We start from the raw sequence: 23,450 nt of genomic DNA on the forward strand, positions 1-23,450 counted from the left end.
GTGAGGGAATGGGCTTTTCCTTGTTCGGTACCTACTTGTTCAGTACCCTGGGCTTTAAACATACTTTCTAGCTCTTTAAGATGCACTGTAGATGACATTTTGACAAACAAGTAATATGTGTGTTATGAACAGGTAATAAACGTGTTATAACCATATTTCTAGGTATTGGCAGTAACCGTGGGGAACCAGCCCAGTCTGACCAATCCCTATCCTGCGGTGGAGCCGGCGGTGGTGACGTTTGTGTGCGCCCCTCCCTCTCGCCTCACCTTGGTGCCTGTGTACACCAGTCCCCAGCTGGACCTCACCTGCCCTCTGCTGAAACAGAAAAAACAACTGGTGAGGAAAAGAGAGTGAAGCAGGCAGTGTTGACACAGCAGACATACAAACACATTTGCCATAGGAGCTAGCGAGACAAAAAAAACTAAAGACCCAAGGTCATGTCAAGTTTGTCCTTAATTTCTTATGAGGGGATAAATAAAGTGTATTAAATTGAATGTCTGCCTCACTGACTGTACATTTTACACAGTGATTCTATGTTTACTGTAACACAGAAAGAGAACTACATTGGAACATTATTTGTTGCAGGTGCCTCTCAAACTACCGCAACCCTGTGCTTGACCTGGCTGCATTTGACCAGCAAGGCAGGAAGTTTGACAACTTCAGCTCTCTGAGTATCATCTGGGAGTCGACCAAGGTGTCCCTGGCCAGCCTGGAGCCCACCATGCCTATGGATCTGGAACTACTAGAGGACAGCAACAAACAGAAGAGACTTCATGGTACGGCTTTGATGATGCTCATGATGGTATCCTTGTTTTCTTTTGTCGTTATTCTTTCATCTAAAATAACAGGTTTTTGCAGGCTATTTTAATAGCTTTGGCCAACAGAAATGTCATCTTGTCTGTCAGGTCGTCAGGCGGTCCTTGTCCACCACCAGTCTGGGATTGCTGCTATAACAGTAACAGCCACCTTGATGCTGCTAAGGTTCTCAGTCCGGTAAGACAGAAACACAACCTATAGCAGAGAAACAACACCTTTTATCTTATGTGGTTAGACAAGCAACTCATTTGTTCATTTTTAGTCTTTTTCACTTCCTCCTGTGACTGGCTATCTGAGATATCTACTGCAGCCCTCATCCTCCACATGCAACACCCATTCTGCCAGTCACATTCTGTTAAAGGTCCCCAAAGCGCACACATCCCTGGGTCGCTCCTCTTCAGTTCGCTGCAGCTAGCGACTGGAACTCAAACTGGACAATTTTATGCCCATCTCTTCATTCAGAGACTCAATCATGGACCCTCTTACTGACATTTGTGGCTGCTTTTTGTGATGTATTGTTGTCCCTACCTTCTTGCTCTTTGTGCTGTTGACTTGCCCAATAATGTTTGTACCTTGTTGTGCTGCTACCATGCTATGTTGTCATGTTTTGCTGCCATGCTATGTTGTCTTAGGACTCTCTTTATGTAGGGTTGTGGTGTCTCTCTTGTCGTGATGTGTGTTTTTGTCCTACATTTAAAAAAAAAAATAATCCCAGCCCCCGCAGCAGACCTTTTTGTTTGCCGTCATTGTAAATAAGAATTTGTTCTTAATTGACTTGCCTAGTTAAATAAAGGTTAAAATAAATTAAAGGAAGAATGCCATTGGCTGAATAAGTCTCTGTGACCACAGAAAATAAACCTTTTAATCAGTTTAGAGGGTGTGATAACTACACAAGACACGATAGGCAAAAGCCAGATCTTCAAACTGTACAAATATTATATGTAATATTAATTTTGCCGTTTACACTAACACTATGATTTCACTTGACTTTCACAACAGAACTGAACTTTGTAAGAACACCGTCATGTAGGGTAATCTCATCTTGTTGTTACTCTGTTGGCATGACATTTACACCTGTAACCATGGTACCCGTCCTGTTTTATCTCCCTCTTTCTGGCAGTTTGACCCTCTGACCCCTGTCTCAGCCATTCTGGAGCTCCTATTGGTGGAGGACTTGACAGTCAGTCCTGAAGCCGTCACCATATACAACCACCCTAACGTGCGGGTAAGAACTGGGGCCTGTGTGAAATGTTCAGAAGAAATAGATAGAAATGTAAGTTATAGAGCTGACAGAAAACAATGTGACCCATCCCATCCATCACTGTCAAAAGGGATATCTGCTCCATGTATCCCATTTCTATGGGCCTCCACTCTTCCCTCACTGGCCACTACTATCTTAATCCTGTCTGACCTTTGACCCGTCTCACGCTCCGTAATCCTCTTACTGAGGTCACTACCTGCCATGTAAACCCCTCATTCAGTCTCCCTCCGTATCACTGACGGCTCACAGATACCATCTAGCTGATAGCACTGGATTATGATGCCTTGAAATATTACACACAGCGGCCCTTCATCACAAGGTTTTATCAGCATGGATTATCTCACTATTATTACTTGTGGCCTATGATGTGAAAAGCATGTGAACCACAATGTATTGATGTTACACTTCGTGGGCTACAGTACATTTCAGCTGATACTGTGATGGGCCTTGGGCATCTTGTCCATTGTGGTATCACCTTTTCATCTATGGCTTCTCCTGCAGTGTCCTCCAGGCTGACCTGGCCCTGTGGGAGGGATCTGGGTATTTCTTTGTCAACGCCAGTATTGGAGGGATAGCATACGTGGTGCACCAAGAGGCTAGGGATCTGCTGAGGTGAGGAGAAACATGGAATGCTCAGAATGACAATGCTGCTGAACATATCACTCTGTTTTTGAATGTACTTCTATAGGATCGGCATACCATGGTTACATATTTGTCTGATGTGATGTTGTATAACTAACTGCCTTCCTAGGTCTTACACCTTTTTTGGTCCCTTAACAATTTACTTTCTAATGCTATTGTAAATGACGTGATACTCTGAATGAATGCAGCATTGATGAAAGCACCAGGACATCCTTGTGCCTTTTTTGTTTTAACACAAAGACAAGTTCAGTGAAAACATGTCATATAAAAGCTTTAATCAATGTGGTCTCTCCAGGTGCTTCCAGTCCAGCCGGGGACGGTGCAGGTGATGGTTCATGACCTCTGCCTGGCCTTCCCAGCCCCTGCTACGGTCCACATTTCAGACATCCTGGAGGTTTATGTCCGAGTGGTTGACAAGGTCAGTGGCCAGCCTCAATACTTTATCCTGCAGGGCAGACACCCGGCTTGACTGTAATCCCTGTTATCTCTCTCACATTTCTCTGGTATGACTAGCCCTTATAAATAAATGGTGTCATGCTGAAATTCCAAAGGTTGTGTATCACTGGTTTGCCATGGAACAGGACAGCCTGGTTTTCTGTGAAGTGTGTATTCAGGAAATGGAAATAGAATTAAGACGCTGTGAATGTTGGTTGATCCTTTCATGCCAATTAAACTAATTTGAATAAGTGTAGCTGCTTATATACTTTGTTTTATGTAAGTTACTAATTAAATTAGATCCCCCAAATAGTGCTTTTCCTAGTAACACAACATTGACTTGTTTCTTGCAGGTGGAGATCGGTTGATCTGTGAGAGCCCATGTCAGGGTTCTGGATGACAACAAGAAGCCCTTCCTGTCCAAATATTTCCACTTTATGAATTTGAAACTCAGTGTAACTTCTGCCATCGTCTCTCTGCAGTAAGTTACGGTTACATGATTGAATCATATAAGTATAAAGTTATATTCTCTTCTTAGAGCAAATAAACACACACCGTCACATTGCCTCTGTCTGTGCAACTGGTCATGGAAAAACAGATTTAGAATTACTCCTGCACGCACTGCGGCACGTATATTATGCCTGCATTTCAGTGAAGTTGACATCGAGTTCACCATTCATGTTGTGTTTACCCCAGAGCATTGTCAGATCTCTCAGAGAAGGACCCCGCTATATTCTTGGTCAAAGGATTAGCTATTGGACAGACCAGTGTTTCTGCTATGCTAGTAGACAGAACTGGAAGGAAGATTGTATCTGCTCCTCAGAAAATAGAGGTAGGAGGGTTTCATAAGAACATAAGTCAACATTGTTGTCCAATCATGTGTATGACGTCGTTGACAGTCATTTGTTTTGGTCTTTCTAGGTCTTTCCACCATTCAAACTGATCCCCAGGAAAATGACTGATAACCGGAGCAATGATCCAGGTAAATTGGATTCTACAGTTATATGGACTATTGTGATAAAGCCCTGGCCTCTGCAAAACCCTTATCATGTCTGGATCATTTCCAGTTGTGAAGATGATTTGAATCTCCATATGCTTTCAAATAGGTCTTTCCAGCTTACCTGTTGGAACAAATGCTAATTTGTCTTCCTGTCATTTGTGAAGCTCTCCAAATGCCAGTTAATTGCTGAACATTAAGTCATACAAAACATTAGGAACTGCTCTTTCCATTAGACTGACCTAGTGACTCCAGGTTAAAGCTATGATCCCTTATCGATTCACTGGTTAAATCCACAGTGTAGATGAAGGGGACAAGACAGGTTAAAGAAGGATTTTTAAGCCTTCAGACAATTGAGTCATGGATTGTGGATAGGTGTCATTCAGGGTGAATGGGCAAGACAAAATATTTAAGTGCCTTTGAACAGGGTATGGTGGTAGATGCTAGGTTTGTGTCAAGAACTGTAACGCTGCTGGGGTTTTCATGCTCAACAGTTTCCCATGTGTATCAAGAATGGCCAACTACCCAAAGGACATCCAACAAGCTTGACACAACTGTGGGAAGCATTGGAGTCAACATGGGCCAGCATCCCTGTGGAACGCTTTCAACACCTTGTAGAGTCCATACTCCGACGAATTGAGGCAAAACTCAATATTAGGAAGGTGTTCCTAATGTTTGGTATACTCAAACCCTGTGAGTGACATGTTGATTTAATCTCCAATTCTCCAGTGTTGATTATTCTAACAGACCATGGAGGATTTGATTGACTTGAGCAATTTAAAGACCTCACATTGACTAGAGTTAATGAACACGCTGTCGGTATTCTCAAGGCCAGTCATGTGAAACGGATAGTCTGCATATTTATGGCCCACACACACCACCTCGTCTCTCCATGTTGTAGATCACATCCGAGGGTGGCCCCCAGCCCCAGTCCAACATCCTCTTCTCCATGGCCAATGAGGAGATTGCGTCTGTTAACGGCATAGGTCACGTCAGGGGCGTCGCTATTGGCAACGTCACCGTGACAGGACTGCTTCAAGCTGTCGATGCCGAGACTGGGAAACTTGGTGTCTCTCATGTAAAATACCTGTACATCATCAGCTGAAACACAATGTATGTTTAATTCTGTTTTTCACAAATTGAAAGTGATGTAATTCTATGCTGGTGTTTTCTATGAACAGGATCAAGTAGAGGTTGAAGTTGTGCAGTTGAGGGCCATTCGCATCCAAGCCCCTATCACCAGAATGAAGACTGGGACACAGGTAACGCATGATAAATTAACTGTAATCTCAAATTGTCTCTGACCGTGTCCATAGGACATTCTTCAATCCAAGAAAGATGCATGACATTGTGACTATTAAGACTTGTGACCTGCTCTGAGTTGACTCATCCTATCCCTTAACCCAGATGCCTGTATATGTCATAGGGCTCAGCAGCAGTCAGACCCTCTTCTCATTTGGGAACGCCCTGCCTGGCCTCACCTTCCATTGGGACCACCACCAAGAGAAACATCCTGGAACTCCAATCACGACACGCTGAGGTGGGAACCACTTTTTCATCTAGAGTTTTTCTCCTTGATGAGTGGCGAAGGGCCGCTGAAATTACATTTGGGGTCCACAAGCACCATCGTTTTCAACTGAATCCACAAGAAGGCATGAATGGTATAATGGGAAATTATTACAATTATACTGGTATGATTACAATTATAGATGAGTCAGATAAGACGTCTTTGTTTTGAGCTCCTCTCATTATTTTGTATCAGAGTGACTGACTTAGGACAAAATGTTGCTCCACCTTCACTAGAGAAACAACATCTGATATTTCTAACTCTATTTCTGCTTTCATTCACTGATAAAACCCCCGTCTCTGTTCAGGCCACCGTCCAGCTCCAACCGGAGCATAACTTTGTGATGAGTGTGACAGGGAAGACTAAAGGAAGGACCGGCCTCAAGGTGGTCCTAAAGGTCACTGACATCAAGGCTGGACAACTAGAGGGATGAACTCCAGATCCAGGTACTATACTTATTCATATACCTATAATATGCCAGAGGAAGGCAGATAAAAAGTCAGACATACTGATGGTTTTCTTTTCTCCCTGGTACTTATTTGACTGATTTGGCCAGAGATCCCAATCTCGTGTTGGCCTAGGTCAGGGGATGAATTCAAGTCAGCAGTACTGCTAGCTAAGCAGTCCAGATTTAGGGTTCAGCCCAGGACACAGCATTGTGATGGATCACTCTGTGGCTGGATCACACCGTTTCAGAAATATATGACACGGCTCATATATTTCTGGTTTGGTTTATAGTGCTTGTTTATGGACCTCCGCTTGTCCTTGCGTTCCCTCCCACCTAAAAACAAACTGAAAGTGAACCAACATTGCAAGAGAGAACAACATGCTGAGAAGTCTGAATCATTGAAGTTTTGAATGTGGTCCTTGAGTTTCTCTGTGGTAGTTAACTTTAAAGTGATAAGGACAGATGAGTCGTGCATCCTGCTTCAAACTGCATTATACTATGTCGTGTCACAAAAACCCAAACATCAAAGGATGGGTAAAAACCTCTGCTCATTGCTCTCAACTCTTCCCTTTGATCAAGGTTTATGACAAGCTGCACATGCTTAACCCAGCGATGGAGGCTAAGGAGATACTGATGGCTCCCAACTCTGGGCTCAAACTCCAGACTCGCAGGTAATGTTAGAGGGGCCTCCCAACACCCCTTTGTCTTAACCTAAGACACTTTGAACACAACATTTTCCATTGAACACTACACATGAACTCTTAGATTCAATCTCAAATGACACCATATCCTCTACTCTTGACTATTAAAACAACCATTAGAGTTGTCTCCAGAAGATACAAGTCTACTAACGCTGGTGTATTCTCCCATGGTGTGTGTAAAAAGGGACGGTGTAGGTTCTCTGTACCCGGTACTGGATTGTCCCAAACAGGCTACCATCGTCCAAGTGGATGAGAAGGGCCTCCTGTCCTCTGGCTCTCTCACTGGCTCCTCCTCCATGCTGGTGACCTCACAGGAGACCTTCGGTGTCAATCAAACACTGGTCCTCGCAGTGAAAGTGAGGATTCTCACTTACTTCAATTCTATGAATCTTTGTTGTCCCTACGGCAAGGAATGAGAAATAACATAGTACACTATAATCCATGAATAGATCAATGGAAAGGGATACCTAGTCAGTTATACAACTGAATGCATTCAACTGACATTCGTACATGTAACGTTTTTGTCTTTCACAATTTCTGGATTAAGTTTGCTTTATTTAGTTTAAAGAACTTCAAGTTCTATCCATATCATACATTTACCGTATCTCATAAACTCAGCAAAAAAATAAACGTCCCTTTTTCAGGACCCTGTCTTTCAAAGATAATTTGTAAAAGGTTTAAACACTGTTTCCCATGCTTGTTCAATGAACCATAAATAATTAATTAACATGCACCTGTGGAACAGTCATTCAAACACTAACAGTTTACAGATGGTAGGCAATTAAGGTAAAAGTTATGAAAACTTAGAACACTAAAGAGGCCTTTCTACTGACTCTGAAAAACACCAAAAGAAAGATGCCCAGGGTACCTGCTCATCTGCGTGAACGTGCCTTAGGCATGCAGCAAGGAGGCATGAGGACTGCAGATGTGGCCAAGGCAATAAATTGCAATGTCCGTACTGTGAGACATCTAAGACAGCGCTTACAGGGAGACAGGCCGGACAGCTGATTGTCCTCGCAGTGGCAGACCACGTAGCAGCACCTGCACAGGGTTGGAACATCTGAACATCACACCTGCGGGACAGATCCAGGATGGCAACAGCAATTGCCCGAGTTACATTTACATTTAAGTCATTTAGCAGACGCTCTTATCCAGAGCGACTTACAAATTGGTGCATTCACCTTATGACATCCAGTAGAATAGTCACTTTACAATAGTGCATCTAAATCTTAAAGGGGGGGGGGTGAGAAGGATTACTTATCCTATCCTAGGTATTCCTTAAAGAGGTGGGGTTTCAGGTGTCTCCGGAAGGTGGTGATTGACTCCGCTGTCCTGGCGTCGTGAGGAGTTTGTTCCACCATTGGGGGCCAGAGCAGCGAACAGCGGGAACTGTACTTCCTCAGTGGTAGGGAGGCGAGCAGGCCAGAGGTGGATGAACGCAGTGCCCTTGTTTGGGTGTAGGGCCTGATCAGAGCCTGGAGGTACTGAGGTGCCGTTCCCCTCACAGCTCCGTAGGCAAGCACCATGGTCTTGTAGCAGATGCGAGCTTCAACTGGAAGCCAGTGGAGAGAGCGGAGGAGCGGGGTGACTTGAGAGAACTTGGGAAGGTTGAACACCAGACGGGCTGCGGCGTTCTGGATGAGTTGTAGGGGTTTAATGGCACAGGCAGGGAGCCCAGCCAACAGCGAGTTGCAGTAGTCCAGACGGGAGATGACAAGTGTCTGGATTAGGACCTGCGCCGCTTCCTGTGTGAGGCAGGGTCGTACTCTGCGGATGTTGTAGAGCATGAACCTACAGGAACGGGCCACCGCCTTGATGTTAGTTGAGAACGACAGGGTGTTGTCCAGGATCACGCCAAGGTTCTTAGCGCTCTGGGAGGAGGACACAATGGAGTTGTCAACCGTGATGGCGAGATCATGGAACGGGCAGTCCTTCCCCGGGAGGAAGAGCAGCTCCGTCTTGCCGAGGTTCAGCTTGAGGTGGTGATCCGTCATCCACACTGATATGTCTGCCAGACATGCAGAGATGCGATTCGCCACCTGGTCATCAGAAGGGGGAAAGGAGAAGATTAATTGTGTGTATCGTCTGTATAGCAATGATAGGAGAGACCATGTGAGGTTATGACAGAGCCAAGTGACTTGGTGTATAGCGAGAATAGGAGAGGGCCTAGAACAGAGCCCTGGGGGACACCAGTGGTGAGAGCACGTGGTGAGGAGACAGATTCTCGCCACGCCACCTGGTAGGAGCGACCTGTCAGGTAGGACGCAATCCAAGCGTGGGCCGCGCCGGAGATGCCCAACTCGGAGAGGGTGGAGAGGAGGATCTGATGGTTCACAGTATCGAAGGCAGCCGATAGGTCTAGAAGGATGAGAGCAGAGGAGAGAGAGTTAGCTTTAGCGGTGCGGAGCGCCTCCGTGATACAGAGAAGAGCAGTCTCAGTTGAATGACTAGTCTTGAAACCTGACTGATTTGGATCAAGAAGGTCATTCAGAGAGAGATAGCGGGAGAGCTGGCCAAGGACAGCACGTTCAAGAGTTTTGGAGAGAAAAGAAAGAAGGGATACTGGTCTGTAGTTGTTGACATCGGAGGGATTGAGTGTAGGTTTTTTCAGAAGGGGTGCAACTCTCGCTCTCTTGAGGACGGAAGGGACGTAGCCAGCGGTCAGGGATGAGTTGATGAGCGAGGTGAGGTAAGGGAGAAGGTCTCCGGAAATGGTCTGGAGAAGAGAGGAGGGGATAGGGTCAAGCGGGCAGGTTGTTGGGCCACCAGGAATGCACAATCCCTCCACTAGTGCTCAGACTGTCAGCAATAGGCTGAGAGAGATTGGACTGAGGGCTTGTAGGCCTGTTGTAAGGCAGGTCCTCACCAGACATCACCAGCAACAACGTCGCCTATGGGCACAAACCCACCGTCGCTGGACTAGACAGGACTGTCAAAAAGTGCTCTTCACTGACGAGTCGTGGTTTTGTCTCACCAGGGGTGATGGTCGGATTCTCGTTTACCGTCAAAGGAATGAGCGTTACACTGAGGCCTGTACTCTGGAGCGGGATCGATTTGGAGGTGGAGGGTCCGTCATGGTCTGGGGCAGTGTGTCACAGCGTGTCACAGCATCATCGCACAGAGCTTGTTGTCATTGCAGGCAATCTCAACACTGTGCGTTACAGGGAAGACATCCTCCTCCCTCATGTGGTACCCTTCCTGCAGGCTCTACTTGACATGACCCTCCAGCATGACAGTGCCACCAGACATACTACAAGTTCTTTGCGTGATTTCCTGCAAGACAGGAATGTCAGTGTTCTGCCATGGCCAGCGACGAGCCCGGACCTCCCCTTTGTTCAGGGACAGATTATTCCATTTCTGTTAGTCACATGTCTGTGGAACTTGTTCAGTTTGTCTGTTGAATCTTATGTTCATACAAATATTTACACGTTTGCTGAAAGTAAAACACAGTTGACAGTTAAAGGACGTAACTTTTTTAGCGGAGTTTATAAATGTTGATGCTGTTGTCTGTCTTCATTGCGTTATAAAGTCATTACCAATGGCATCACATTTTAAGACTATTAAATGAGATGGAGGGTTTTTGTATTTGACTTATCTTTGGTCTAAGCGTATTCTCTTACATTGCTGTCTATACCTAGATTTCCATCCAATTGGCGATAGATTCTTATGCATGCAGTTGAAGTTCACATACACCTTAGCCAAATACATTTAAACTCAGTTTTTCACAATTCCTGACATTTAATCCTAGTTAAAAAATCCCGGTTTTAGGTCAGTTAGGATCACCACTTTACTTTAGGAATGTGAAATGTCAGAAAGAGTGGAATTATTTATTTCATCACATTCCCAGTGGGTCTGAGGTTTACATGCTACTAAATACTAATAGAGTGTATTTCCTTTAAAGTGTTTAACTTGGGTCAAACGTTTTGGGTAGCCTTCCACAAGCTTCCCACAATAAGGTGAATTTTGACCTATTCCTCCTGACAGAGCTAGTGTAACTGAGTCAGGTTTGTAGGCCTCCTTGCTCGCACATGCTTTTTCAGTTCTGCCCACACATTTTCTAGAGGTTTGAGGTCAGGGCATCTGATGGCCACTCCAATAGCTTGACTTGGTTGTCCTTAAGCCATTTTGGAAATTTCTCCAAAAAGTATGATCTTTGTGCCCATGTGCAGTTGCAAACTTTAGTCTGGCTTTATGGCAATTTTGGAGCAGTGGCTTCTTCCTTGCTGAGCGGCCTTTCAGATTATGTGGATATAGATATGTTTGTACCCGTTTCCTCCAGCATCTTCACAAGGTCCTTTGCTGTTGTTCTGGGATTGATTTGCACTTGTCGCACCAAAGTACGTTCATCTCTAGGAGACGGAATGTGTCAACTTCCTGAGCGGTATGACGGCTGCGTTGTCCCATGGTGTTTATACATGTTACGCATGCCTCTTGGAGGAGGGAACGCAACACCCTGCTACACTCAACTCCCCGTGAAGTGAACGAGGTGTGTGATTGTAGGTGCGGGTAAGAATGACAGAGAATATTACCGTTTACTGGGCATTTATTTCCTTAACACGGTGAAAAGGGGCTGGATGGAACCAAAGAAAGTAAAAGTTAGTCCTACCTTACCTGCCTACCTACTACTTACCTAACCTTAACGTCACCTGGGGCGCTAACCAAAATACACAGAGTGGCCCGCTCAAGTCTTACCTAGCGTGCATAGACAGAGTACAAACTACAGGTATATGTATGCCCGCAGGCCTCTTGCCTAAGCACTCCTTAGAGAAACAGAATAATTACTAAAGTAAAGTGAACAATTTCAGTCATCAAAAACGCAGTCCTTTTGACAAACATACCTCAGCAGGACTGGCTACAAAATACTTTACAAAACCTGTCTCTGAGCAACAACCAACACAGGACATCAAAGAAGCTCTCCCTCCTAACAAAGGAACACAGGCTTTTATCTAGCTGGAGAAGGAGTTTGTAATTGCAGACAGCTGTATCTGATGAGAGGGCGGGGTCAGCTCCAATTGTTGATGGGGCCGACCAATCAGTTTGGGGGATCCAGGAAGCCATCCTGAAATGTATACAAACCCACAACAATGTATACAAACCCACAACACAGAAACTGTGGAACGTAACAGTACAGATGAACATGGTACCTTCATGCGTTTGGAAATTGCTCCCAAGGATGAACCAGACTTGTGGAGGTCTACAATTTTTTTCTGAGGTCTTGGCTGATTTCTTTGGATTTTACCATAATGTCAATAAAAGAGGCACTGAGTTTGAAGGTAGGCCTTGAAATTCATCCACAGGTACACCTCCAATTGACTCAAATGTTGTCAATTAGCCTATCAGAAGCTTAATGTATGTAAACTTCTGACCCACTGGAGTTGTGATACAGTGAAATAATCTGTCTGTAAGCAACTGTTGGAAAAATGACTTGTGTCATGCACAAAGTAGATGTCCTAACTGACTTGCAAAAAATATAGTTTTTTAACAAGAAATTTATGGGGTGGTTGAAAAATGAGTTTTAATGACTCCAACATAAGTGTATGTTAACTTCTGACTTCAACTGTATATTCAAAAATGTGCATATGGTTTTTATGCAGATTTTCCCATGAGAGATGTTTCCATCAAATTGACTGGTTCAAATGGCATTTTATTGGTCACATACACATGGTTAGCAGATGTTATTGCAAGTGTCACAATATGTTGCAGATAAAAGGTTGAGTATGATGATGTAGTGTACAGAAAAATACCTTTTGCGGTTAAATTCCCATGTACCGAATAAAACAAGTTAAAATATTGCGTTATATAGCAAGTGTGCGCTCTAGCCAACACCGCTATCTGTGCACTGTTGGCTAGAGAGCACATATAGCCTACATGATAAGATTATTAATATGGACAAACTGCAGCCAAGCATTGATTATCATGTCACCAGAATAAGACCATCGATATTTATTGGAAAGGAGCATCAAGCTCCTCACCTTGCACTGTCACCACTCTGAAGTTTATAACTTATTTCGTCTGTAGCCTAATAAACTGCATGGTTTCCTGAGTCGTAGTGGGAGAGGACTACACTATACATGCCACTGTGTGACTCCAAGTTTACTTCGATATAATGGTTATTCTATCATTATTTGCCCAAAAAAGCGTTTCCACCGACATTTCTCGCATAATTAATTTGACCAACTAAAAAATATCCCACCTTTTTCTAGCGTGTTTTGTCGACATTTGGAAAGTTTGCCGAAAGGCCTGTAATCATTTTTATTTTATTTTATCCAACATGTACTTTACTCGCATAAAAAGGTTTGGTCCTTTCTGTGGTTTTCCAGGTGGTCCCAGTGTCGTACCTGTGTTTCAGCACCAGTCCAATTCTACACAGAGACAGCCTGTCTGCTATTCCTATGGACATAGTCCTTCCTTTCACTGTTCACCTCCATGCTAACACCGGAGAGGTCCTTCAATCACAACTCCCTGCTCTCGTTCACACTTGTTAGTTCTGGTTAATTATGGTTGCTTTCTGTCTATTTCCCTAAAGGTATTCATTTTCAGGTTATTAAGGACCTTACAATAATACTATTTTGTGCAGATTTGAAAGTCAAATGAATTGACCACTTTTGGGATAATAAAGTTAACTTGTACTTGAGATATGAAGGTACAGGATTCAGAATGTGTACTTATTGGGGAAGAAAATGCTAACAGGAAGGGGAAAAGCAGCAAGGCAGACAATTTAAGATGGGATGGTAGGGTTCGAGGGCTGTTACCTGTGTGGACCAAGGCTGTGGAGCCATCATTTTTTCATCATGAGCTGGAAAAGTAGTGCCAAAGCTGCGCTTGGAGTGATTTGTTGGCGCGAACTCTTCCATCTTTCCTCAAACTAATGTCTCTCCATTGCCTTTACCAGCGGAACAGAACATTTGAATTGAATACTTAAATCTCTCAGAATGCATTTATTCAATCATATATTGTAGCCCCTCAGCAAAGTAAACATTGTAAATAGTGACTCCCTGCCTAGTATTGATTTTCTGAATTACATTCTAATGCTCTGTATGGGGTGTACCTTTTTATGATATTGACCCGTACAGGACATTGAGATATGTAGAAGTGGAAACACTGAGATTCGTATGTGTTTTGCTATTTGAGTACAACAAAAAGTGTGTCTGTGTGATTGTGACTGCACGTTGCACAGCCGCAGTCTGTTTATCTGAATGCTGCAGCAGTACAACCACAGTAAATGAGTACACCATGGCACCCACATGATTCTAAGCCTGGGGAGGGGGGAGATACTACTAAGCTATATGGAAGTGTTTTAAAGTCATACCAAGGATCGTTTTGCTATTAGATTTTGAATTTTAAGACTCCTTGAATTATCAATAAAGGATATACAACAATTATTTGATGACATAATTTTGGGCCTTGCAGCTCTTAGCCAATAAAAATGCATTGAATAAAAATCCATAGAAGGTTGTTCTGAAGAGTCTGTCCTATATCTGAGAGGTAGAAGACAGATCAGGAAACATTTTATTTTTTTCTGCAAGTATTTAACCCCTTATTTTTGGCACTAAACAGTCTCCATATATTCAGACGAGTCTTGTGAGGCCTGATGATGTCCTAGAGCAAAACAACTGATGTGTTTGAGAGTCTCACCTTTCCATAAAGGGGTTATTTTAGTGTGCAGTCCAAACTGTTTGGATGCTACAGACAGAAGTTGGCAGATTGGCTGCACCGACTTCAGACGAGTCCTAAGACACTTGGAGGTCATAGAGCATCTTTCCATAGAGGGGTCATAATAGTTTGTATGCCAAACAGTTGGGACGCTACAGACGATTTTGTGAGAAGACCGATTTTTGGGATGTCTCATGGCCTGACAAGCACCAGTCTAGCTCTGTCACCTTTCACCACAGATGCAGAAGTGTTTCATAGGTGGATGAAGTCAATTGAGATGCATCCAATGCAGATATCTTTAGCTTAAAGTGACAGATTTTTATGGGGTTGTTTTTGTACTAATTAGATTTCCACGGCGGCATGGACATCGACCATAGTTTTATTTTTTTTAAGCCAGCACCTCTCTCCCAAGGTTCACAACATTAATTTAGCTGGCTGTTCCTTAGTAAGATGGAGCTGACAGACATGGCAGCTCTGCTTCTAGCTCCTAAGCAACTTTGCAGTATTTTGTTTTTTTGTGTGTTATTTCTTACATTATTAGCCCAGAACACTTTTTTTTTTATTACATACAACCGGAAGTAACTTTTGGATATCAGAGGAGCGGTAACTCACCAGCATTAGGACCAGGAATACTACTTTCCTGAATTGTATCCTTTATTCACACACTCCCCAGGGAAATTGAACTTATCCCAGAGTCTGCTCCAAGACGCCGGCGGAGAAGAGGTATTTGGAGTGGACTTCTGGTCTGACTCAGGAGGCGTGCACACCATCCACTGTTTCAGAGTATATTACTCACTATGTTCAGTCTCAGGACAATAAAGTAGACAAGCTCAGGGCGAGGATCTCCTTCCAGAGAGACATCAGGGACAGTAACATACTCTGTTTCACAGAATCATGGCTCTCTCCAGATAGACTGTCCCCATACATACAGCCAGCTGGGTTCTCAGTACATTGCACACAAGAATAAAGAACTCTCCGGGAAGAAGGGCGGTGGTGTATGTTTCATGATTAAGTAAACATGGTGTGATTATGATAACGTACAGAAACTCAAGTCCTTTTGTTCACCCGACCTAGAATACTTTGCAATCAAATGCCGACCGTATTACCTCCCAAAAGTATTCTCTTTGGTTATAGTCACAGCCATGGATATTCCCCCTCAAGCTGATACCACGATGGCCATCAAACAATTGCACTGGTCTATTCAATGCTGGTCTGACAAATCGGAATCCTTGCCTCAAGATTGTTTTGATCACACGGACTGGGATATGTTCTGGTATAATAACATTGATGTATACATGGACACAGTGACTGAGTTCATCAGGAAGTGTATAGGGGATGTTGTTCCCACTGTGACAATTAAAACCTACCCAGAAACCAGACATTGGCGATCTGAAATGGTCCACGCACACAAAACGGTGTGGTGAACAAAGGCACAACAGGGCCTCTTCAACCACAGGAGGCTGAATACATTTGGCTTGGCCCCTAAGACCCTCACAAACTTTTACAGATGCACAATTGAGAGAATCCTGCCGGGCTGTATCACCGCCTGGTACGGCAACTGCACCGCCCGCAACAACAGGACTCTCCAGAAGGTGGTGCGGTCTGCCCACCGCAAGCTGGGACAGAGAGACTGAAAAACAGCTTCTATCTCAAGGCCATTAAGACTGTTAAATAACCATCACTAGCTGGCGACCACCAAGTTACTCAACCCTGCACCTCAGAGGCTGATGCCCTATATACATATACATGGAATTACTGGTCACTTTAATAATGTTTACCTACTGCTTTACTAATTTCATATGATGTACTGTATTCTATTCTACTGTATTTTATTCAATGCCACTCTGACATTGCTCGTACTAATATTTACATTTTTCTTAATTCCATTGTTTTACTTTTAGATGTGTGTATTGTTGTGAATTGTTAGATATTACTGTGCTATTGGAGCTAGGAACACAACCATTTCGCTACACCCGCAATAACATCTGCTAAATATGTGTAGATGTTGATCATAGTGGTGTAATGTGTGTGTGATGCCCCTCCCCTTATGTGGCGATTCTCCGCAGAGCGACATGACGCAGGCAGCATGGTAAGGATTCATTACTAGCCCAGCCTTCCTCTCTGATATTGAGCTCTCTCTCTCACACAAACACACAGAGAGAGTCTGTCTGTCTTTTCCAGGCAGCTCCCTCCTTCTGGCTACTACAGGCCTTTTGTGCATTTACATATGAATCTTTCCAAATTAGCAGGGAGTGAATGGCTGAGGAGGATCCGTGTGGATTAGATGGATGCTATCTGGTTCAGTAGATAACTCAGTAATGACATTTTAAAGGAGAATGACTCTGAATGGAGATGTTAACAGATACCATGTTGCTGTACTGAACACTGAAATGAATATGCACAGCTGTTCACTTGCGTTGTGGGAATTGGCCTACAGGGATAGGGCTAAATTGAAATGTTTCTTACAGACAATATGAAAAGCATGGTAGGAATTAAAAGGGAACAGTTTGGAGATTATTGAAAAATTATTAGACAGTAGACAACCAAAGTGTGCACCAGTTCCTAAGTAATTTCAATGCACTTTTATGACTCAAAGAAGTCTACGGTGCTTTTTTGAGGTCCTAGCTCTGCCTTTGGGGAACTCCAGCCAGCGTACTTCTAGTTGTTTTTGTTTGGAATACAACCCCTGCTTCCCTGCCATCACACAGTTTTTTTTACTCAATTTAAAAACAGCCCATTTATAAATCACAATCTGGGTCAGGTGGACATCATTTGAAAGCCTATTCATGACTAGCTAAGTTATAAAATACAATCTTAGTGTTAGGCTTTTACAAGGCAATTCAGAGAAACAGATCGTCATTTTGGTACACATAGCAGCCATGACTCCATTCAGGTGCGTGTTCCACTGCAAATTTAGTTCACAGTGGACAAATAGGCTCATTCTGTTCAGAACAACCCAGGGTGTGTCATCTTGTAACTGTACATCAAACATAGTGATCATAGGCGTTGACACATTTGGACCCGCGGGTGTTTGGCTTTTGAATGACATAAAAGCGTTTATTTACTGTATTAGAATCTTCCTCGTCTCGTCTTTCAAAATACATCAAGTCCTCTTCATTTACAGCAACCCTCACTCAGACAACAACAACATGGGCAAAAGTTGCCCAACTACCTTGAGGGATGGGAGCAACTTGTCGTGCTCGGTGGTGAAGTTCAGAACAGCTGTCAGTCAAAACCCATACAGTGCTGTGAAGTGCAGAGCCTGAGCTCTGATGTCATGTATCGCATGATACTGTACAATCATTGCGTTCCAATTTAGCCATTTATCAGTGTTCAAATCTGCCATTTTCCACATGTATACTGGTACGAGTGTAAAGGGCCACATCACAGGATAGGTGAGGCAACCCCCGGAATCGCTTTTACCAGCCCTGTTCCTTTGTCATTGCATTGAGATGCACCCCAAGAGATGCCAGTGTTGTGCCTCCCTGTGTGTGTTTGTGCCAGGTAGTGGTGGAGGAGCCACCAGGACAGAGGGGGTGAGGGGGGACAAGGACAGCAGGGTGCTGCTCACCACCAGAGAGAATGGAAACAAGCTCATAGGCTCCTGGTCCTGGACCCATACTGAGTCCATCGCCCTGCTGCACCCAGAGAGCTCCGTCAGCTGCCTTCTGAGCTTCACCAGTGACGCTGTCGAGTTCTCCGCACACGACGTCTACCTCACAAACACCAGCCTCGATCCCAGTACCGGTAGGACCTGTTAGGCCTCAAGAATGATGTGGTGAATGTTAGCCAATATGTTCACTGTATGGTCTTTGCTCTAAGTTTCAGTTTACTTCTGTATAATAGAAATGACCTCCACATCATTAACCGCCCATTAGATCCAATGAAAATGCATGCAGGGATTTACTAAACCCACAGTGGGCCAGCTGGTGTGTGTGTGTGGAGTGGCAAAGAGGGCAAGGAAGTAGTGTTTACGAGGGAATAATCAATACCTGTAACTCTCATGAAATGAATTCACTGAAGGCCATAAACAGTGTAGGGATAATATAGTCAGCTGAATGGGCTCCTTTTCTCCAAACAACTGATAGTAGAGGACAAGCATACTCTTTAAAAAGTAAGCATCCATGAACATTATAGTCTTGAAATGAGACTGTTGACGTCACTTTCTCTTTAGGCCCTTAGACTGGTTGTAATTGTATATCTCCTCCTTCCAGGCTTCTACTCCTGCTCTCTGACATTGCAGCCTCTGAGTGACCAGCAGACCCGGGTGCTGAGCCTGTCCATGACCATACCTGTTGGTGATGGCTGGGGTGAAGGGCAGTGCTTTCTCTGGGGAGCAGGTCTGTGCCAGGCTGCCTGAGACAGGCCTGTATTCTGACCAGACAGAGCTGCTGCTCAGAAACCTGCAGCCCAGCGCAGAGCTCACCGTCTACGGCCCCGCCGCAGCACTCGACAGTCTGAAGGTCTGGATGTCAATCAACTTTCATATAAAGTACCTTTGACATGGGTCTCATCACACTTTAGAGGAGATAAAAATTGAGAAAGGAAATGAATGATGAACAATGAGGGATGTAAAACATTTGGCACTGGATGTTAATTCTCTATAACCCCGCTGATTCACCCACCATCTCCTCCTGTCCGTTAGGTATCGTCCAGTTCTCTGTCCATCTCATTTCAGGAGAGAGAGGTGTCCCACGGCTTCCCCAGATTCTTGAATTACATGGTCAGTGCCTTGGACCCCCAGGCTGCAGCCTCAGTCTCCATAACCAGCTCATCCACTGGCCACACCCTCGTCATCCCAGTCACTCTCATTCATGTGGCTGACCCCAGCACCACCATGCAAGGTCAGCAACATCATCTCTGAGTGGAACAGAGATGAAGATATATTAATGGTTTAAAGCTGTGATGGTGCAGGGTAGCAATATGCGTTGTAGAAGGGGAAAGTATCTACACACTACACTTCCTAAAGGTTTGAGACTTGGGAAACTTTTCTTTAAAATGTTTAGGTCCGTCATCTCAACTTAGAGCTATATTATTATTGCATCAGTAGGAAAGCAGGAGACTGCAGTGTGAACCCTGCATCTTCTGACCAGCCATCCATAAAGCCATTGGGTGTTAATTGGCTGGAGAAATGGAGCACATTAGGATTTCTCTGCAGCTCCAACTAGCACCATACCATGTAGTTGTTGTATCAAAACATTCAACAGGGATTCTGCTTTACAAAGAACAAGTTCATAACGGCTAGAAGGGAGCATTGAGCAGTGTCAGGTCTTAGTCTCACCCACCCCTCTGTCCTCCTTCACTCTACAGCTGCTGCTCCCGTGGTTACCATGGAGGGAGCCCATTTCCTGCAGCGCTTCATAGACCCCTACCAGATGATGTTCTTCACCATTTTCGCTCTACTGGCTGGCAGTTGCCACTTTCTTCCAGGATACCCCGGCCAGGTCGATTAGAAAGGCCTGCTCGCTGAAGTGTTTCAGGGAGCGTTTGACAGTGATGAGTGGGGGTCGTTTGACCGCTGACCCATTACGGATGCAGGCAATGAGGCAGTGATCGCTGAAAACAGCAGAGGTGTATTTAGAGGGCAAGTTGGTTAGGATGATGTCTATGAGGGTGCCCGTGTTTACGGCTTTGGGGTTGTACCTGGTGGGTTCATTGATAATTTGTGTGAGATCGAGGGCATCAAGCTTAGATTGTAGGATGGCTGGGGTGTTAAGCATGTTCCAGTTTAGGTCGCCTAGCAGCACGAACTCTAAAGATAGATGGGGGGCAATCAATTCGCAAATGATGTCCAGAGCACAGCTGGGGGCAGAGGGTGGTCTATAGCAGGCGGCAACGGTGAGAGACTTGTTTTTAGAGGTGGATTTTTAAAAGTAGAAGTTCAAATTGTTTGGGTACAGACCTGGATAGAACTCTGCAGGCTATCTTTGCAGTAGATTGCTGCACTCTACCCTTCAGGTAGAAACCTGTCATTTTTTACAATATGTCTTAAATTGTTTTTGTTTTACCAATGTACAAATACAATAAGGCATAATTTTAATTGACTAGGCAAGTCAGTTAGGAACACATTCTTTCAATGATGGCCTAGAAACAGTGGATTAACTGCCTTGTTCAGGGGCAGAACGACAGATTTTTACCTTGTCAGCTCGGGATTTGAACTTGCAGCCGTTCGGTTACTAGTCCAATGCTCTAACCACTAGGCTACCTGCTGCTCCTAACATGCATTCAAATAGAACCAGTGGGAAACGGAGCACACAAGTGGTACAACATAACTCATAACTCATTCATTCATCAATTTCAGGAGTCTTTTTGCCAACTGTTTTCTCCTTATACATTCAATGAATCAAAGTAATTAAACATTTATTTCTGAAAAGCAAAGCAAAGGCTTTTTATGAATATAAAATTTACTCAAAATAAGTAGAACTTTCAATAGAAATGTAATGTTCTTATTTTCCATTATTATACCAAAAGTTACATTATCTTTAGTAAAGTGGGATATGGGAAAGATGTTTTTCTAACCAGTGATACATGTCACTCCAGAATTTGTTTCTATAAAGCACAAAGGAAAAACAAATGGTGTTTCAATTTCTGTGGCACAAAATAGTTATTGTGATCAAACTTGAATCTATGCCAAAGGAATTCTCCCAAAGAACATATTTTTATTTCACCTTTATTTAACCAGGTGGGCTAGTAGAGAACAAGTTCTCATTTACAACTGCGACCTGGCCAAGATAAAGCAAAGCAGTGCGACACAAACAACAACACAGAGTTAGTTACACATGGAATAAACAAGCGTACAGTCAATAACACAATAGAATAAAAGAAAGTCTATATACAGTGTGTGCAAATGGCATGAGGAGCTAAGGCAATAAACAGGCCATAGTAGCGAAGTAATTACAATTTAGTAGACCTGGCTGCTCTTGACAGCACACAAACATCCTGTGGCGGACTGCAATAGCAGTGAATAGTCCCCGCGATACACACCTGTTCAGGGAAGTCAGGAACCATTAAATATTTTGAAATTCTGCTGAATTGTATAGGAAATAAGAGATGATGGATTACTTTGTTTGGCAACTTATCCGCTTTTAAATAGTGTTTGCTTCAATTGACCATTTTCTAATAAGCAACACAATTTAATGGAGAGAGTGGTAGATGCAGTACATTTACATTTTATTTTGTCTGTGTTTGGCAATCTTGTTTTGCTCATTTGGTTAATAGCTGCTTGGAGACATTGCTTACAGCTGTTCATTGCTCTCATATACTCTCTGCTCCACTGAAAATACTTGAGTTTCAGTACTGTTCAACATTTTTTTGGGGCCAGCTGTGCTTCACTCACACCTCTGTTTCAGGTTTCACCTCAAACTCCTTCGTCCACAAGATGACCTCCCCGGACCCAATGAGCAGCCACAACTCTTCTCCCCAGACTATTATTCCCGGTAGATATCCCATTAGTACCCACGCCAGCCTCTGACATCATCTTTAACTCTACATGGGATTGGGAAGTGGTGCTTTTGTCACTCAGGAGAATGTCAGAGGATCTTACTGTTTAGTTCTGTTAGATGTATGGTGTTCAAAAAGTATGTGTGGTTTGTTTAAATAGGGGCAAACTCAAAGTCAAATTTTCACTTAGTCATGTGACTGACAATTCTTCTTAAATGCAAGTAGGGATTTTCCAGAGTGAGTAGGGCTGTGTGTGTCCGTCCTCCTCTCATACGCGACCTGGAAACTGGGAAAGTGGTGGCTATATTTGTTAAAGGTGAACGAAGGTGTTTGCTCCTCTTTGTTACGCAACTCCTCTATAAAATGTCTGGCACAACAGGCTAAATGTATTTTTAACACTTAACACATATTTAGGGATTCCTCTCCTGTAAATGGAGTCTCATTTCATACAAGCCCATTTTTTTGTTTCCTCCCCTCGATTACCTCTGACCTGTTTAAAAAGGAGGCGAGGAGAGGACACAGCCAGACTGTGTGTGCGAAGCATGGTACATTATACATGGTCTGATTATTTTTTTTAATACTTTTTTTTAATACTTCATTATGAGAGGCTGCAAAGATGAACTGATTTATACTGCCATTTCGCTTTGCACATGTAGTTTTGCTTTTTAAATACAGTGTGTATTTCTGCCGTGAAGATTTGTATTGTTAATCAACGATATCTTTTTTAACTCAGGAATTTGACAAACTACACTCCTGGATGGCCTAGTTGTCAGCTACTGTTAACACGAAGATGTCTATTTCAATCAAGGGTATGTCTAAATATTGATTTTGTGGAGTATGACCACTGAATCCATTTTTTGTTAAGAGAGAGTGTGCTATATACAGTGTACCTATGATGAAAATTACAGGCCTCTCATCTTTAAGTGGGAGAACTTGTACAATTGGTGGCTGACTAAATAGTTTTTTGCCCCAGTGTGTGTGTGTGTGTGTGTGTGTGTGTGTGTTCAAAATCAGGATATGGTCAGCCAGAGCATTCACGTTGATGCCGTTCTTGCGAACCATCTTTCAGTTTTTCACTATACAATCATTTACATTTACATTTACATTTAAGTCATTTGGCAGACGCTCTTATCCAGAGCGACTTACAAATTGGTGCATTCACCTTATGACATCCAGTGGAACAGCCACTTTACAATAGTGCATCTAAATCTTTAAGGGGGGTGAGAAGGATTACTTTATCCTATCCTAGGTATTCCTTAAAGAGGTGGGGTTTCAGGTGTCTCCGGAAGGTGGTGATTGACTCCGCTGTCCTGGCGTCGTGAGGGAGTTTGTTCCACCATTGGGGGCCAGAGCAGCGAACAGTTTTGACTGGGCTGAGCGGGAACTGTACTTCCTCAGTGGTAGGGAGGCGAGCAGGCCAGAGGTGGATGAACGCAGTGCCCTTGTTTGGGTGTAGGGCCTGATCAGAGCCTGGAGGTACTGAGGTGCCG

General features: G+C 43.7%; 1 protein-coding gene and 1 pseudogene across 1 annotated transcript; both read left to right on the top strand.

Annotated features, from left to right (window-relative positions):
• The window catches only part of LOC118360282 (nuclear pore membrane glycoprotein 210-like), a 37,892-nt pseudogene extending 23,587 nt beyond the window's left edge, over positions 1-14,305 (top strand).
• A 4,437-nt stretch (positions 14,306-18,742) lies between these two features.
• On the top strand, positions 18,743-21,425 carry LOC118359623 (nuclear pore membrane glycoprotein 210-like). The gene is made up of 3 exons (XM_035738176.2): positions 18,743-18,983; positions 19,166-19,364; positions 19,831-21,425. The coding sequence occupies exons 1-3, from the start codon at positions 18,822-18,824 to the stop codon at positions 19,971-19,973; spliced, it is 504 nt and encodes a 167-aa protein (XP_035594069.1). The 5' UTR covers positions 18,743-18,821; the 3' UTR covers positions 19,974-21,425.
• The last annotated feature ends 2,025 nt before the right edge of the window (positions 21,426-23,450 follow it).

This window comes from Oncorhynchus keta, chromosome 27 (genome assembly GCF_023373465.1).
Source record: "Oncorhynchus keta strain PuntledgeMale-10-30-2019 chromosome 27, Oket_V2, whole genome shotgun sequence".
Lineage (NCBI taxonomy): Eukaryota > Metazoa > Chordata > Actinopteri > Salmoniformes > Salmonidae > Oncorhynchus > Oncorhynchus keta.

Coding starts and splice junctions, on each gene's coding strand:
- LOC118359623 (XM_035738176.2), top strand. CDS start 18,822: ATGGCTGGGGTGAAGGGCAGTGCTTTCTCTGGGGAGCAGGTCTGTGCC. Junction 18,984..19,165: donor CAGCACTCGACAGTCTGAAG/GTCTGGATGTCA, acceptor CCTGTCCGTTAG/GTATCGTCCAGTTCTCTGTC. Junction 19,365..19,830: donor CCCCAGCACCACCATGCAAG/GTCAGCAACATC, acceptor TTCACTCTACAG/CTGCTGCTCCCGTGGTTACC.